At 44.6% G+C, this 15954-nt stretch overlaps 2 protein-coding genes across 8 annotated transcripts in view; one reads left to right on the forward strand and one right to left on the reverse strand.

Moving 5' to 3' along the window:
• The window catches only part of LOC148892199 (uncharacterized), a 53517-nt gene that overhangs the window by 25521 nt on the left and 12042 nt on the right, over positions 1 to 15954 (forward strand). For 3 of the 7 annotated variants that reach the window (XM_089006049.1, XM_089006048.1, XM_089006050.1), the window contains exon 6: positions 8176 to 8265. The exons of 3 other annotated variants lie outside the window; for them this stretch is intronic. The gene's annotated coding sequence lies outside the window, so the exon portion shown is untranslated. Of the gene's footprint in view, positions 1 to 8175; positions 8266 to 15954 lie in introns of those variants that run through there. One more of the 7 variants, XR_016116222.1, reaches the window with a different exon arrangement.
• LOC148892200 (group XIIB secretory phospholipase A2-like protein) lies at positions 1232 to 9371 on the reverse strand. The gene is made up of 4 exons (XM_089006055.1): positions 8647 to 9371; positions 8162 to 8250; positions 5674 to 5839; positions 1232 to 1870 (listed from the first exon to the last, which is right to left on the reverse strand). The coding sequence occupies exons 1-4, from the start codon at positions 8900 to 8902 to the stop codon at positions 1752 to 1754; spliced, it is 630 nt and encodes a 209-aa protein (XP_088862181.1). The 5' UTR covers positions 8903 to 9371; the 3' UTR covers positions 1232 to 1751.

Here is a 15954-nt window from a genome sequence, read left to right on the forward strand (position 1 = left end):
TTTCATTTTCAGACGCTAGCTCGTGTGTAGCAGACGAGATTGAAGTGTTTGTCTTAAAAGGTAAAAATGGGAAACAGAAGAAGATTGATGACTTTTTTAAATTGTATACATAATACAGTAAGATGTAAGCGTTGCAGTTTCCCTGTTGTGTTATGTACATGCCCACTGTACTGTATATGAATGCAATCGTTTTTTGCAACAATGTTTCTTGTTTTGTCTGCTGAAGCGCGATGATTTTGAAAATTATTAACATTCCATACTGTGTATTAAAGGACAGCCGATGTCACTTTTTATTCAAATGCAAATAAAAATGACTTCACGCCAAGACGTCTTGCATTGCTTGTGAATCCAAACAATGGCTTCAGATTCGGATAATATGCTTTCTTGTTACACATCCAGTTATGAATATGTTTCAAATACACTGTAGTTCTGAAGATTAAAGCATACATGTTTACAATCATTAAAGAATTATATGTGCCATTTTGAGGCAACATTGGGGGAACATCTCTCACCCAAAAAAAGGGAGCTAATGGCCAGCTCCGTTTCTTATATGGCGCTTGGCTGCCCTCTTTTGGCGGCTTTTGTTTAATGCAGTTCGGTGCAGGATCGGATATATCGATAGTCCCGGTTATATCGATATTTTTTCGGACTCCCTTGAATATCGATATAACGAGACTTTACTGTATATATATATATATATATATATATATATATGACTTGTGCAAAAGTTGCTCTTCGCAGACGACCAGTTTTGGTAAACGATTTCTCGCCGCTGGTCATCAAAGCCTCCCATTCAACTAGGAGGGCCACTTTAACTGCACAATTCGCACACGAAATTACAGTCAACTTGCTTCTCCCTCGGCACGTACATTCGCTGTGTCTCGCTCTTGCCTTTAGTATTCGAGCGCCCCATGGCGGTCGTTAGAAAAATGCATAAATTGGCTGCATCATTGCATACACCGCAGGGTTGGAAGCTTGTGACTAGCGTCGTGTTGTATAGTCCGGAAATTACGGTAGTCTCGCTGTGAAGGGATTTACATTTCACAGCATCAATCAAAAGGCACACTGCCTTTTATTTTCATCACGTTTATTTCAATCTACAATTAGGACTCAAGTCATATGTGCTTCGAACCCGTAAAATGCTCGAAAACCACAGCAGCACGTCCATTGCAGAAGTACTTCAGAGGGCAGTGGAAGAGGGGAGAATTGACACTAAAAAGCTTGTCATCAGGACTGATAATGCTTTTAATATGACTGTGGCGATGGGCCAAACTACATAACCGAATATATCTTTTTTCCACCCCAAATCATGCATCACAAGATTCCCTGAAGGTGGCCACTGTTGCTAGGCTTCTTGGAAAGATTAGAAATGCCTAAAACTACTTTTACCAGAGCACAAGAGGTAATGTTGCAGAGAAATTGGTGTGCTACTGACATGATGAACTACAATTATGTTTAAAAAACTAATTCTTCATTTTTACACCAATTTGTCAAATAGAGCATTTCATTCAGTAATTCTTTCCCATAAACATAAGTCAGTTTGAATGTACGACTACTATATATCCTTCACCTAAAGTACAAACACAATAAAATTTACTCCAAAAAGGTATTTGAAGCAAAAAAAGCAATACTTTCAAACTGGAATATTGCTACTCAAGAAACACTGTAGCAACTGCCATTGCAGCACCATATTATACATTTGAGATGTTGGTACAACTTCATTTGTTTTCTTAATAGAAATGTGGGACGCATTAGAGTTCATCTTTCTCTTCTCCTTGGCAGTAGCATGATGCTCTCTGGCTGTTCATGTAGGGTCTGCAGCCTAGAGTCCAGACCGTGTTGAACAAAGTGTCTGCCACCGTTTCACATGCTGAAGAACAAGAGGTGCAGTAAATGTTAGCCTTTGCACCAGAGTTGTCGATAGTAAATACCCCCCAAAAAACACAAATTTGAGCTTTCATATTCATTCAGCTTTATTTGCATTTGACCTCCATTTTATTTGGCAGGAGTGATTAACCCTTATAAATGATAACATTTCAGCTCATGAAAATATTTAAATGTTTGTTTGTTTGTTTTTTTCAAATGCAGATCATTTATCTCATTGCTCCCCTATCGACCGTGGGGCAGTGATAGAGAAATAAACATGTAAGATCACATTCAGCTGTGAAAGGTATGTCACCCCCCCAAATTTTCTTTACGCAATCTTTTATACAGCCCCACCAGTCTAAACATAGCCTTCAGATTCATATTACCTTGATGGAATGAATTCACAGGGCAGTCACCTCAAACATTTCTTTTACAACAACATACAGGTAACATCCGACTTATGACCGAGTTTTGTTCCGACCAAACGGTCGTAAAGTCAAAATGGTCGTAAGTCGAAATCCATTCAAAATGTTGACTAGAGAAACAGAGGCTAAATGACTCGTAAACTCCCCCCTTTTGGTGCCATCACACAGTCGATTGCTGCGCGAGAGTGAGATGCTGGCTGGCTGGCCAAAATTGTCGTACATTTTGCCGGCCTGCTAGCGCATTATGGGCCAGGCGTAGAATTAAAATTTTTAAAATAGGGTCTGGAGGTCAGGGTCGTAAGTATGGGTGGTCGTAAGTGGAGCTGGTCGGAAGTCAGATGTTACCTGTATATGCTCAATGCAGTCCCACTCGTCAAAACAAATAATTCTGATTAATATTGTGTTTGTCGAATATAAATTCAGCAGTAGCATTCAGCATCTCATAATCTATCTCAGGGCGGCACTTGCGGTCGACCAATCATGGTTGACTTTGTGAATATCACATGACCAAACTGGGTTGTGTGTGTGTGTGTGGGGGGGGGGGGTCACTCTGGCGTCTTTTTCAGTGGACAGCAAGTGGCAAAAGGGCCTCTCGCTGAGATGGATACAAATAGGTAGGTTTTGCTGCTTAACACCTATCCCACAAAATTTATGAATCAGAAGACCACATTTTCATTTGTGGAGCTGTGTAGAACATATTGTAAAGAATCGATGAGAAGGTTTCTTCAGCCGTCATCTGTACTTCTTTGAAGGTGTCGGCCGTTTCGCTTCTTATCCGTGAGGCTGCGATCTATTGAAAGTCATCCCTCGATCCAAACTCCCAGTCGCGGCGCGCGCCCAGCCCCGCTTCGCCCTACCATCTGCGGAATTATGACTGAACGCCTCTAAGTCAGAATCCCGCCTAGACGTACCGATACCGTGGCTCCGGGGCCTTACGGCTGGCCGAGGTTAGAACGCCACTTGACACTGGGCCGTGGTGCGCCCGGCTAATGGGGGCACCCTCTCCAGTTACCTACACCGCATGCGTATCAAAGACTCGGTGCTAAATGACCTGCAAACGACCTAATTCTGGGTCAGGGTGTCGTAAGTAGCAGAGCAGCTCGATCACTGCGATCTATTGAAAGTCATATATATATATATCGATGAGAAGGTTTCTTCATATATACATGAAGGAAAAAGAAATAAAAACAAAAGTCATTCTGCGACATGGTGAGGCCAGGCAAGATGACGGTCACCGGGCATGGCAGGCGTCGGTGGGGAGGTTGCAGAGGAGGTTTCGTGGTGCCTGAAGTCGTTGTACGGGAGCACGGCAAAGAGTGCTCTACGACTGCCAGTTTGAGTCGATCGATGGAAACTTTCCTCGCGGCCGTCGAGTCGATGCCGGAAGGTCTTCTCACCGTGAGTTGTTCTGCTGGGATTGGTCAAGTCGGAGAATCGATGAGGGATTGTGAGGCGGAAGGTGCGTGGGGTTGGCCATGCTGCCGGGCACGGACAGGCCGGTCATCGGCGACGGTGGCGATGATCGCGCTGCCATGGCGCTCTGCAGGACGCTGAGGAAGCACGCTGACGTCGGCGGCCATGTCGGCCATGAAGCGTCTTCCCGAAGTCCGATCGTGGACATAAGCGATGTCCGACGATGTCCGATCGTGGACATAAGCGATGTCCGACGATGTCCGATCGTGGACATATACGATGCAGCTAGTTGCAGAGTCGCCAGGCAAATTGGACGATGTTGGCCATCAGGGTGCGACAGGTTTCACAGTGGGGTCGGGGCACCCACGGGTGGTGGCGGCCCATCGGGAGCTCGGCTCGAGGGGTCTTGCTGTGAAGATGCCGGGTTCACGGGCGGCTGGGAAATCTGGTTCTTTCCATTTGGAGAGTTGATTGGGCTGAAGAGGACGGAAAAAAAAATCCTCCTGGCTGGCTCGCCAATAAAGAGTTTGATGGTTCTCTTTATTTGTAAGTAGGTTCGTTGTCAGATCTCCCAGGCAGGTGACGCGCAGCGCTTGATCGCGGCGTGGAGTCGAGCAAGTCGTGCCGTGATGTCCGTCTGACGCCCGGCGTGAGCCGGGCGTGAGTCCGAGATGAGTCTGACAAGATTCTGCCCAATCTCTCTGTCCCGCGACAGCTCCTTTTATACCATTTTCAAGCGTGTGCTATGCGTCAGGGTGAGACGCACATCAAGGAGATCAAGGAATTGAAAGACATGAAAGGGTTGAAAGGCGCACTTCAAAATCATACACACGTGTGACGCCACATACTGCCGATTGTGGCCCACTTGTATTATCCCTGCGATGTTGATAAAGTCTTTTTTTGAGAATTTGTTGAGTCTCTCCAATGTACTGCTCTTTACAATTTTCATTCTTACAATGTATGGAATAAACTACATTACTTTGTTTTTCATTTGGTAGCCTATCTTTTGGATGCACTAATTTTTGCCTTAACGTGTTTATCGGTTTGAAATAAGTAGGAATTTTGTGTTTCCAAAGGACTCTTTGTAATTTTTCCGAAACTCCTGCAATGTAAGGTTGCTACTCCTCTCCTTTTTGTATCTTGAGAATTATTGGTTTCATTCCCTATTCTTTCTTTCTGACATTTGTTGAATGACCACTGAGGGTACCCACAGTTAGTGAGTGCTCGCCTGATATGTTTTGACTCCTTTTCTCTACCTTCAATGCTAGTTGGTATAAGTTTAGCCCTATGCTGGAGGGTTCTGATAACTCCTAATTTGTGTTGTAAAGGGTGGTTAGAGTCAAACAGTAAGTATTGGTCAGTGTGGGTAGCCTTCCTAAAGACTTCTGTTTTTAGCGCTCTGTCCTCTTTTATAATTACTTTACAATCCAAGAAGGCTAGTTGGTTCTCTTTAATGTCCTCACGAGTAAATTTAATGTTGATGTGTACAGAGTTGAGGTGATCTGTGAATGATTGAATTTCTTGTTTTTTAATTATGACAAAAGTATCGTCCACATATCTAAACCAGTGTCTAGGTTTTGTCCCCAGTGAGGGCCTGTTTCTCCATCTCTTCCATGTACAGATTAGCCACTATGGGTGAAACTGGCGAGCCCATAGCACAACCATGAATTTGTTCATAAAATTTCTCCTGAAATTGAAAATACGTAGTATTAAGGCAGATTTCCAATAATTTGAACGGAAACGTCCGAAACCTTCAAATTTGTACAGATGACGGCTGAAGAAACCTTCTCATCGATGGACCACTCCTGTAAGACTGAGAGCTTACCCAGACGTATCGTAAAGAATGTTTGAGGGTTAACTTTCCTGTAAAGTCAGGTCGGTTTCCCACAATATGAAAGAGTGGCCCTGTAACATTCAGCACGTTGATAATTGGGAACATAAGGAAATGGGATGTAAAGAGGATACCAACCTTCAACTTTAGACACAAATCCAAGGCTCTTTTTGAGGTCGGAGCAGATGCTGTGGAGGCACCAGCGAAACTTGGAGTCACAGCGATACTTGTTTGAGCCACAGGTGTCATAACACATGTCTAGCTGATTGCAACACTTAGTCATGGCAGGGATCCCTATATCCATCTAGGGCACAGCAAATGATTGACGTTAGCACACTTGGCGCTATAGTTGGCACATGTCAAAAAGAGCTTTGCTTTATGTTGTTTTCGACTTTTGTTTTGTCATTTGGTGTTTGTGGACGTGATGTGAACAGTCAATATTTTACCACAGCATTTGCTTGTTCTGTAGCCTCAAAGAGACATATGTCTTCTTGTGCCGGTCCCAAGCCCGGATAAATACAGAGGGTTGTGTCAGGGAGGGCATCCAACGTAAAGGCTTGGCCAAAACAAACATGCGGATCAAACCTCTAAAGATGGAGGACACTGATTTGCTATGGCGACCCCTTGAAGGGAAAAGCCGAAAGGAAAAGAAGATTTGATGAAGGAGAACAATCGGTGTTCTTTGGGTGCACCTCAGCAGCACTGATTTGGTTTTCGGCCGAGGGTATTACAATGGCATGTAACTGTCGCCGTTCAATAGCACTTGGTGTTTTTTTGCACCTCGAGTGGGCAGCATTTTTCCAACCTCGTTTTCTTCAGCAGAGATGTTGGCGCAATTGGACAGTCTGCATTAGTGCAATAGGATGGATATCTACGTGTTTTTGTTTTTTGTTTTTCACCTGAATTGAGAATTTCTACATTGTGCTTCAGTGGGGAAGCCTAGACCTCCCTCCCTTCAGCCACTTCTTACAGCTCTTCCTGGCAGACCCCGAGTCATTTGCAGGCCAGCTGGATGGCATAGTCTCTCCAGCAAGTCCTGGGTCGTCCCTGGGGTCTTCTGCCAGTGGGTTATGCTCGAAACACCTCACCAGGGAGGCGTCCAGGGGGCATCCTCATCAGATGCCTGAGCCACCTCATCTGCCTCCTCTCTATGAGGTGGAGAAGCGACTCGAGTCGGAGCCCTTCCCGGATGACCGAGCTTGTTACCTTTTCTCTAAGGGAGAGTCTGGACACCCCACGGAGAAAGATCAGTTCGACCGCTTCTATCTCGTTCTTTCGGACACGACCCGTAGCTCGTGACCATAGATGACGGTTGGGACGTAGATTGACCAGTAAATTGAGAGCTTCTCCTTTTGGCTCAGCATCTTCTTTCCCATGACAGATCGGTACAAAGTCCGCCTCACAGCAAACGCCACACAAATCCGTCCGTCGATCTCTCGCTCCGACCCTCATTCGTCAACAAGACTCCAAGATACAGAGTGACCCAAAAAGATGCGTACCCATGAAAATTTTGATTGTGGCTTTGATTAAAAAGCCTTTTTTTTTCAAATTACAACCACACATTATTCAGTTGATGGAAGGCCATTCACCCGAGTTTCAGCTATTTCAATCAATTTTTAGTCAATTTATGGCTTTCCCAAGAAGTGTTCCGAATGTCCACCATTTCGTTGCAAGCAAACCTGTACTCGTCTGACAAAGTTGTCAATCACTTTTATGCCCAATCATGGGTACACATCTTTTTGGGTCACCCTGTACTGCAATTCCTCCACAAGATTTCCTTCCCGACCCGGTGAGGGCACGCCAGCCTTTTCCCACTCAGAATCATTTTCTCAGATTTGGAGGGTCTGATTCTCATCCCAACCGCTTCACATTCGTCTGCGAAATGCTCCAGTGAGGGATGGAGAACCCCACTTTAAGGCCCCAGCGAACGTACCAAGTATGTAAATTGCCAAACGAACTTTCATTTGGCAATTTGCATACTCGGCACGGCAGCCAATCAGAAGCCTGTTTCGTGCTTCGGACTATACCGTGACTGTAAAGTGTACTTGAGAGCTTTGAAAGGCACTTATAAAAAAAGAGTCCATGTGGCTTGTAGCGGTTTGCTTGTAGCTTTTGCTTTGTTGAATAAAACAAATGTTTGATTTTATTATTTTTTTTTTATTTTTTTTATTTTTTTATTTTTTTGTTCTTGAAGAAGTTGTCAGCCACCTGGGCCGAGACATTTTGAAAGTTGTACGCCCGATGTAAAAGTTGTACGGCCCGGGCTCCGGCAGACGTTATTTCAAACACTGGTTATAGTATTGATTATGTAATATTATGTAATATTAATTCATATTGAAAATGAAAACAGCATGGGTTGTAGGATCTGGCCCAAAACCTGTCTGTTATGAAGTCAACAGTCCTGTTGATTATTATAATACACAGATGTGACATTATAATAATTAATCAAAATTTCATGAAAAAATATTTATCTTCCACAAAGAAACACCGACAGTCTGGTATTCAATTTTGACACGTCAGAAAAAAACTGTTTCACGCCAGAGTTAGGTCAAGCAATTTTTGCATTTTTAAATTATTTTGTATAAATATTTTGCATTAATTGCCATCCATGTTATAACGCACATACCCCTTCTGGAACAGGAAGCCCAAAGAAGTATGAGCTGCATCCATCAGGCTCAGGCATCTGGTACCCAGGACGTGGAAGTGGAGCATTACCTGTGAGAGGTGAAGAACTCGACATGTGTACAAATATTTCATGGGGTCAATCACACATTGAGAAATTAGATATCACCTCATAAAATCTATTTGCTATCGGGTGATGTCACAGTCCATTTTGTGACCCTCCCAGATGATAAGAACTTTGATAATTGCACCGGGCCCAGAGAAACAGAGTTGAACTTTTTTTTTCTTTTAAATAAAGGTAGGAATATATTTATTTTCACAGTGACATTCATGCACATATATCTTTGTCTTTTTTTCTGATCAACATGACCAAATATCCTAAAACAATAGAAAGCAATGCACATTTTCAAAGTTGTTGATCTGAAAACAGTGACAACAGTGGATCACCCAAAATACCAAATGTAACTTCCTGGAGTAAATGTACTTTACCATATCGGCAGCGGTATTGGCATAGTCCATCTCGTCCTCCCATGAACTCCAGAACTGAGTCAAAATAGCCACTGGCAGCCTCAAAGCCACCTCTCAGAGAGTTCAGGCCCCACTCGGTGTTCTCCTCCACAACATTGGATGCTATTGAAGGCGATGCTGCAGTGACAGTTTCTTCGCTTTCTTGAGTGGTAGCACAGTGGAGGAACAAGAGCAGGAGGGGAACAATTAGTGTCCAGCGGCTCATTCTGCAGCTCATACTGTTCAGGGCACATAAAGTAAAAAACTCACAGTCTGACGAGTGAAACTGTGATCTGAACTTTGAGCCTACAGACGTCAGGACAACCTCCGATGTGGAGGAGCATAGTCCAGGTTTTGTCTTGCAGAGCTTGTAATCACATTTTGTGATTAATCACACACACTGATTGTTCCATTATTTCAGAACCACCTCTCGTTTAATTGCGACTCACTTTTATCAATTGTTCAAATGTGCTCTAGGGGTGTGGAGTACACTAAATATTATATTGCATCTAGCAAAGGGTAACGCAATCATAAAAAGTAGGGTGTTTTTTTTTATTCACTTTTTGAAGTGCAAATCAAATGTATGTCTTCCTTTTGTTTTGAGGAAAATTCAGCAGTTTTTTTGGTTTAGATTTGTCTTTCTGTGCTCTTAATTTCACAGTGATTTTTCAATGACACAGACTTTGTCCTGGCGTGCGCAGATGTGGTTCATCACTGTGTGTTTAAAGAGTTTGTCTTTATTTGTGAAATCGTGGTTGTCAAATCTCCCAGGGAAGTGAGATGCAGATGTGTCGCAGAGCTTGATCGTGTCGTGGAGTCGAGCAAGTCGTGCTGTGAAACTCCGTCCAATGCTGAGCAGGTCTCTGGGAGTTGCGTGTGCGTCTGAGATATTCTCTGCTGCTGTCCCGCGTCGGCTGCTCTTTTATACTGTCCAGGCGTGGGAAGTGTCAGGCTGAGATTCCCATCAAAGCCGCGGTACGCACCTGTGCCGCCACATGTTCCTTGTCCTCCAAACGGTCGTGGCATCGTACGTGCTGGACTCCATTTTGCACTTTTTAGTCTGGCCTCAGACATGCACTATGCCAGACATGGGCAAACTACGGCTCGCGGGCCACATACGGCCCGTTAGGCTTTTTAATCCGGCCCGCCGAACTTGCCCAAATTATAGTAAAAACAGTGTCTGAAACTCATGACAAAAAGTTAGTGGACAACAGGGCAGTTAACTGAAAAGTTGCCTGCCCCATTTTTCACAACTTGAAGCACAATGAGACAACCAATCACATTAAAAAATTGTGACAAAGTATAATGTTTTTTTAAATGAAGAATGTACCTACTACAAATGCTACCTTGCTTAATTTACGGTAAATGTCCATGGCTGTAGATTTTGCTGCAGTAGTCGCTTGTCATTGTGGTGCACAATGCAACGTTTGCATTGCTTCCGGCGAGCCACTAAGCCCCTTTCATAAGTCTCACGTACACTTCACAGTCACGGTTTAATGTAAATTTACGTTTTGTAGCGTCACATACAGTAAAGTCTCGTTATATCGATATCGGATATATCGATAGTCCCGGTTATGTCGATACTATTTCTATGCACGCACGGAGAAAATTACATGCAAACAGGGTCGTATATATCGATAGTCCCGGTTATATCGATATTTTTTCGGACTCCCTTGAATATCGATATAACGAGACTTTACTGTATGTTGTTAGCTTCTTTTGAATCTTTCTTCTGGGCTGAGGTTTTGTGCATCTATTTTGGAAAATGACATGCAATTGCACGACTTTATAACGCTGGATAAAGTCGGGACGAAAGAAGCAGGCTTCTGATTGGCTGCCGTGCCGAGTATGCAAATTTCAACTGCAGGTAGCGTATGTCTGTGTGCTCGGGGACAGTACAAGTGTATTGTTTGCGCGTGAAGGCGAGGGCGTCAGTGGAGAGTTTGTTGTGCGCGCGGTCAGGACAAACCATCTATAATTTGGCGGAATTTAACACAAGTAGGTATTATTGAGCTTGAATATTTCGTTGTGTAATAATATGTTTTGAATGTTGAAAGTGATTCCATTTTTCAATAAATGTTGATTTCTTTAACTTTGCCCCTTCAATGAAAACGTATTAAAAACAGAGGCAATCTTGATAAATCACAGTGCATATGTTATTTTAATGTATTTCCATTTCCTCCTCCAAGTATCTGCGAAATAGTATGTAAACGCCATATTCCTTGAGACAAATTTATTAACTGATCAGGGATATTTTTTACATTTGAAAGACAGTTACTAAATTGGGTTGTAGTCTTCTTACTGTGCTATGAGGTTTGTACACACTACATTTAAAGGACAACCGGCGCCATTTTTTTTGTTTCCCACTGACATCAGAAAAACGTTTTATAGCATCTAAAATGCCCAAATCAGGCAGGCTGATATTTTTAGTTAAATGAAAAACACCCATAAAAATGACTTCAAAATGAATCCGGAAATGGCCAGTTTCAGAAGGTCCCACCCCCTTGTTCGTGACGTCACGCCAAGACGTCTTGCCTTGCTCGAGAATCAAAACAATGGCTTCAGATTCGGAGAAGCTGTTTTCTTGTTACTCATCCAGTTATGAATATGATTCAAATAGTTCTAAAGAGGAAAGCATAAATGTTTGCAATTGATTCAAGGAGTCCTCCCATATCAATTCAAGCCATCAATGACAGCAATGTAGCACCCAGAAAATGCAGTAGATTGCACCAAGCTCCGTTGGAAATGGGCTGATTTGTCAGCTGGGAATTTGTGTCAGCGAATATCAAATAGTTGTCTTGGTGCAACACACAACGATTCACCATGGCGTTATTTATGTGTTTTCCTTCTAATTTCGCCATGAACACGGATCAACACGAAGTTTTCAGACCAAACAAAGTACCCAAAATGCATTGTGTGTCGCTTTCTCGGTCATGGGCGGTCCAAACGTGACGTCACATGGGGATCGTCATCAACTCGAAAACAAGACTTCATGAATATTCAGCGCAAGTCTTAAAACGTAAACTATAGCTATATGCTGTGGAATCTTTGTAAAATACGCTCAGTCCAAGTCATTTGAAGTGATTTTATAAATTATGGACATAACTTGTCCGGAGGCGTCGGTTGTCCTTCAATGCTTTAGGTTTAGTATTTCCGGCCCAAACACTCCCTCCAAATGCTCCTGGCCTCTGTCAAATTTTAGAACCCAATGCGGCCCGCGAGTCAAAAAGTTTGCCCACCCCTGCACTATGCACTGCTTGGTGAAGATGGACGGTCTCGCACGCACGCACGCGTGCACGGATCAAAGCATCCTTTTCACCAGTGGATCTGTGGCGTCACGCGGAAGTGTGCCTTTCAACCCTTTGATGTCTTTGTGATCTTTCAAATGAGCCTGACCTCATTCCCACGCAGGCCAAGGGTATATAAGTAGCCATCGTGGGACAGAGAGATTGGGGTAATCACGAGGCAGAACCATTCGGACTCAGACTCAGACACACACGCAACTCGCAGAGACCCGCACAGCGTTGGACGGAGTTTCACAGCACGACTTGTTCGACTCCACGCCACGATCATGCTCTGGGATACATCTACGTGTCACTTGCCTGGGAGATCTGACAACGAACCTACTTACGAATAAAGACAAACATCGAACTCTTTACGCACGTCATGGTGGATGAGCACATCTAGTCCCAGCTAAATGTTGAAAGCTAACACGAATCCGTAGCAGCCATTGACGAAAAGAGATTGTCTCACATCTCCTGTCCCACGTAAATCCGCTTGAATTCCAAGTCGCGCATAATAACAATAATAATAATAATATAAACAACAACAGTAATAATAATAACATCAGAATCAGAAAACCTTTAATAGTCCCACAATGGGGACATTTGCAGTCCAGAGCAGCAATTTGAAAGGAGGTGGGGGTGAAAAGATAAAAAACAAGATATTCTAAGCATAATGAAAAAATGTCAGAAGACTGAAGTGTATACTGTACTGTGCAAAAACGTTTAATAAAAAACTACATTGTGTCAGTATAGAAAAAAGAATATTGATATATGTAACTATATTGCGTCAACATCAGGTGGCTGTGCTATTTACAGTACAAGAGTAGTTTTTTTTCAACAACAGTAACAATAATTTCTGTTTATAATAATTATCATAATCTTCTTTTCCTTTTGGCTTTTCCCTTCAAGGGGTCGCCACAGCAAATCAGTGTCCTCCGTCTTTAGAGGTTTGATCCGCATGTTTGTTTTGGCCAAGCTTTTACGTCGGATGCCCTTCCTGACAACCCTCTGTATTTATCCGGGCTTGGGAGCGGCACAAGAAGACATATGTCCCTTTGTGGCTACAGAACAATCAACTCGCTCAGTAAAAGGCTCCCAAACACAAATTGGTAATCGGCACAAAATAGGAATAAGAACCAACATTTGTCAAGATGATTTGGGTGATGGTTCACAACAAAACGGTCACGTTGATTGGTGGCTGGTAGAATATGACCTGAAATACGTCAACCGCTGTTCGTCGATTTGCTTTGATGAAAGTGTGCTACACTAATGCTAACGAAGAACGCAAAAAACATTTTGAGACATAGCGGACACGCACCCGCCACCAGTTAAAGGGCCCCAAATAACGCTCATCATTTTTCTCAATTTTTTGATGATACTAGTGCACCGTGTTCTACTGGAGAGTGGAGACTAATTCCTTGTGTGTTCTACATACTTGGCAATAAATATGATTCTGATTCTGATCTGTTCCAGTGGGCGTTTCCGTTTGTCATTTGGACTTGATCTCTCTTGGCAGTCCATCGAAGTCGAGGATGACGTCGCTTCCATTGCTTTGTGGGGTATTGGACAGTGGTTATTGGCGCTGGCGGCGATGCCACTGTAGGTGACTATGAAGCCCGATTCTGGAGCCACAAATCCTGCCACATTCAGGACATGTGAGGCCAGGACCGGGCTGGCGAGGCGGTACTGAAGCAGCACAAAGGTGTCTTTGCTCGTGCCGCACGATCCTCCTCTGGGTGCGCTTGTCTTCAAGTTGTGTCACCCCTTCGTGGCATAAGGAGCGCCACAGTGGCCTGTTCGCTGCAGCAGACTCCAGATCGCTGGGCTTGATGTTGCAGTTCTTTAGAGTCTGTTTAAGCTGGTCTTTGTATCGCAGCTTGGGACCACCAGGGTTCCTCTTCGCTGACAAGAGTTGTCCATAAAGCACCTGTCGAGGCAAGCGGCAGCTAGGCATCCGGATGACATGTCCAACCCACCGAAGTTGCCTCTTTGCCAGTATGGCCTCGATACTGGTGGAGGCAGTGCGTTGAATGATGTCGGTGTGTGGAACACGATCCTGCCAGGTGATGCCAAGGATTCGTTGGAGGCACCTGATGTGGAATGCATCAAGGCGTCTCACATGGCGTCGATAGACGGTCCAGGCTTCTGCGCCATATAGCAGCGTGGACACACACACTGCTTGGTAGACTGCGACTTTTGTTGGAGTTCTTAAGTGGTTGTTTTCGAACACACGAGTACGCAATCTGCCAAAAGCTTTGGAGGCTTGATGGATGCGGGCCTGGACGTCATCATCAATTAGACAGGAGGGTGTTAGAATGCTGCCGAGGTAGCTGAATTGTTGGACAACCTTGAGGGGTGTGCCACTGAGGGTGAACGCTGGGGTTGGAGAACTCTCTTTTGCCATGACCTCCGTTTTGGTTACATTGATCACGAGACCGAGTGATCGGTAGACGGAGGACATGGTATCAAGGGCATTTTGCATGGCAGCTGGGCTGTGGGCCAGCAGAGCACAATCATCTGCATACTGTAGCTCGTGGATGCCGCTGATCAGGGTCTTGGTCTTGGCCTGTAGGCGTCTGATGTTAAACAGGTTACCATCCAGGCGGAATTGGATTTGTACGCCGCCACCTTCCTGGATGGACTTATGGAAGAGGAGCGTAGCTGCCATCAGGAACAGGTTGAATATAGCAGGGGCCAGTACACAGCCCTGCTTCACCCCGACTTCCACAGGGAACGGGGAAGATTGCTGGCCACCAACAAGTACAGTTGCTTGCATGCCGCTGTGGAACTGTCTTAGGATGCCGAGAAATTTGGAGGGGACGCCAAATTTCTGCAGTATGGTCCAGAGAATGTCACGGTTAACTGTGTCAAATGCCTTTGTAAGGTCAATGAAGGTGATATAGAGGTCCTTATTTTGTTCCTTGCATTTCTCCTGAACTTGGCGCGCAGCGAAGATCATGTCCAGAGTGCTTCGATCCTTCCTGAAGCCGCATTGTGTCTCTGGGAGGATGTCTTCGGTAATGTGCGATGTAAGACGGAACAGCATTACTTTTGCAAGAATCTTGCCAGCAACAGAAAGTAGGGAGATGCCACGGCTGTTGCCACAGACTGACTTGTCCCCCTTCCTTTTGTAAATGGTGACAATGTTGCTGTCTTTCCATTCCTGAGGAAGTGTCCCGTTTTGCCAGATGTTGCAGATGAGGTGGTAAAGCTTCCGTGTCAGGAGATAACCGCCGCTCTTGAAGACCTCAGCTGGAAGTCCATCAGGGCCAGGGCTTTTGTTGTTTTTAAGGCTCCGGATTGCAGAGAGGACCTCTGTGAACTGAGGAGGTTCATCAAGGGAGGGAACTGTTGGAAGCTCTGGGAGGGAGTCAAGGACAGATGTGTCTGAAGGGTTTACTTGGTTGAGCAGGGAGTCAAAGTGCTCTGCCCAGCGCTCAAGTATTAGCTGTTTGTCCTTCAGTAGTACAGAACCGTCTGCAGATTTAACTGGGACAATGTGTTGTCTTCGTGGGCCGTGCAGGGATTTTACAGCATCATAGAAGGCGTGTGTGTTGTTGTTGTCTGCATGCCTCTGGATTTCTTGGGCCTTGCTGAGCCACCACTTGTTCTCCATCATCCTCAGCTGTTTCTGTGTTTCACCACGGATGGCCTTGTAGTGAGAGAGGAGAAGTGGAGAATGAGGGTTGGAGAGAAGTGTGGTATGGGCTTTGCGCTTGGCTTCCAGAAGCTCCTGTATGGCAGCTGAGCTGTTATCGAACCAGTCTTGATGACGTTTCTGAGTGAAGCCGATGGTCTCAGAGGCAGCTTGATGAATTGTTGTCCTCAATTTTTTCCACCTGCTTTCAACATCAAGGTCACCGTTACTGGTGTCGTTGTCCAGGCTGGCAAGTCCCTCTGCCAGCTTGTGGCGGTAGCTGGCTGCACATTCTGGGGACTCCAGGGCCCTGGTGTTAAGACGCCTTTGGGGCTGCTGTTTCTTATGAGGAGGTCGAATTCTCAGCTT

The sequence above is a fragment of the Hippocampus bargibanti genome, linkage group LG10 (assembly GCF_051943395.1).
Source record: "Hippocampus bargibanti isolate YZ-2025 linkage group LG10, ASM5194339v1, whole genome shotgun sequence".
NCBI lineage: Eukaryota > Metazoa > Chordata > Actinopteri > Syngnathiformes > Syngnathidae > Hippocampus > Hippocampus bargibanti.

What these genes read in the sequence shown, in the direction of transcription:
- LOC148892200 (XM_089006055.1), bottom strand. Translation starts at nt 8,902, where the DNA reads ATGAGCTGCAGAATGAGCCGCTGGACACTAATTGTTCCCCTCCTGCTC. An exon ending in CCAATACCGCTGCCGATATG is followed by an intron (nt 8,251 to 8,646) that starts GTAAAGTACATT and finishes CACCTCTCACAG; the next exon opens with GTAATGCTCCACTTCCACGT. An exon ending in GGCTTCCTGTTCCAGAAGGG is followed by an intron (nt 5,840 to 8,161) that starts GTATGTGCGTTA and finishes GCTGTGCCCTAG; the next exon opens with ATGGATATAGGGATCCCTGC.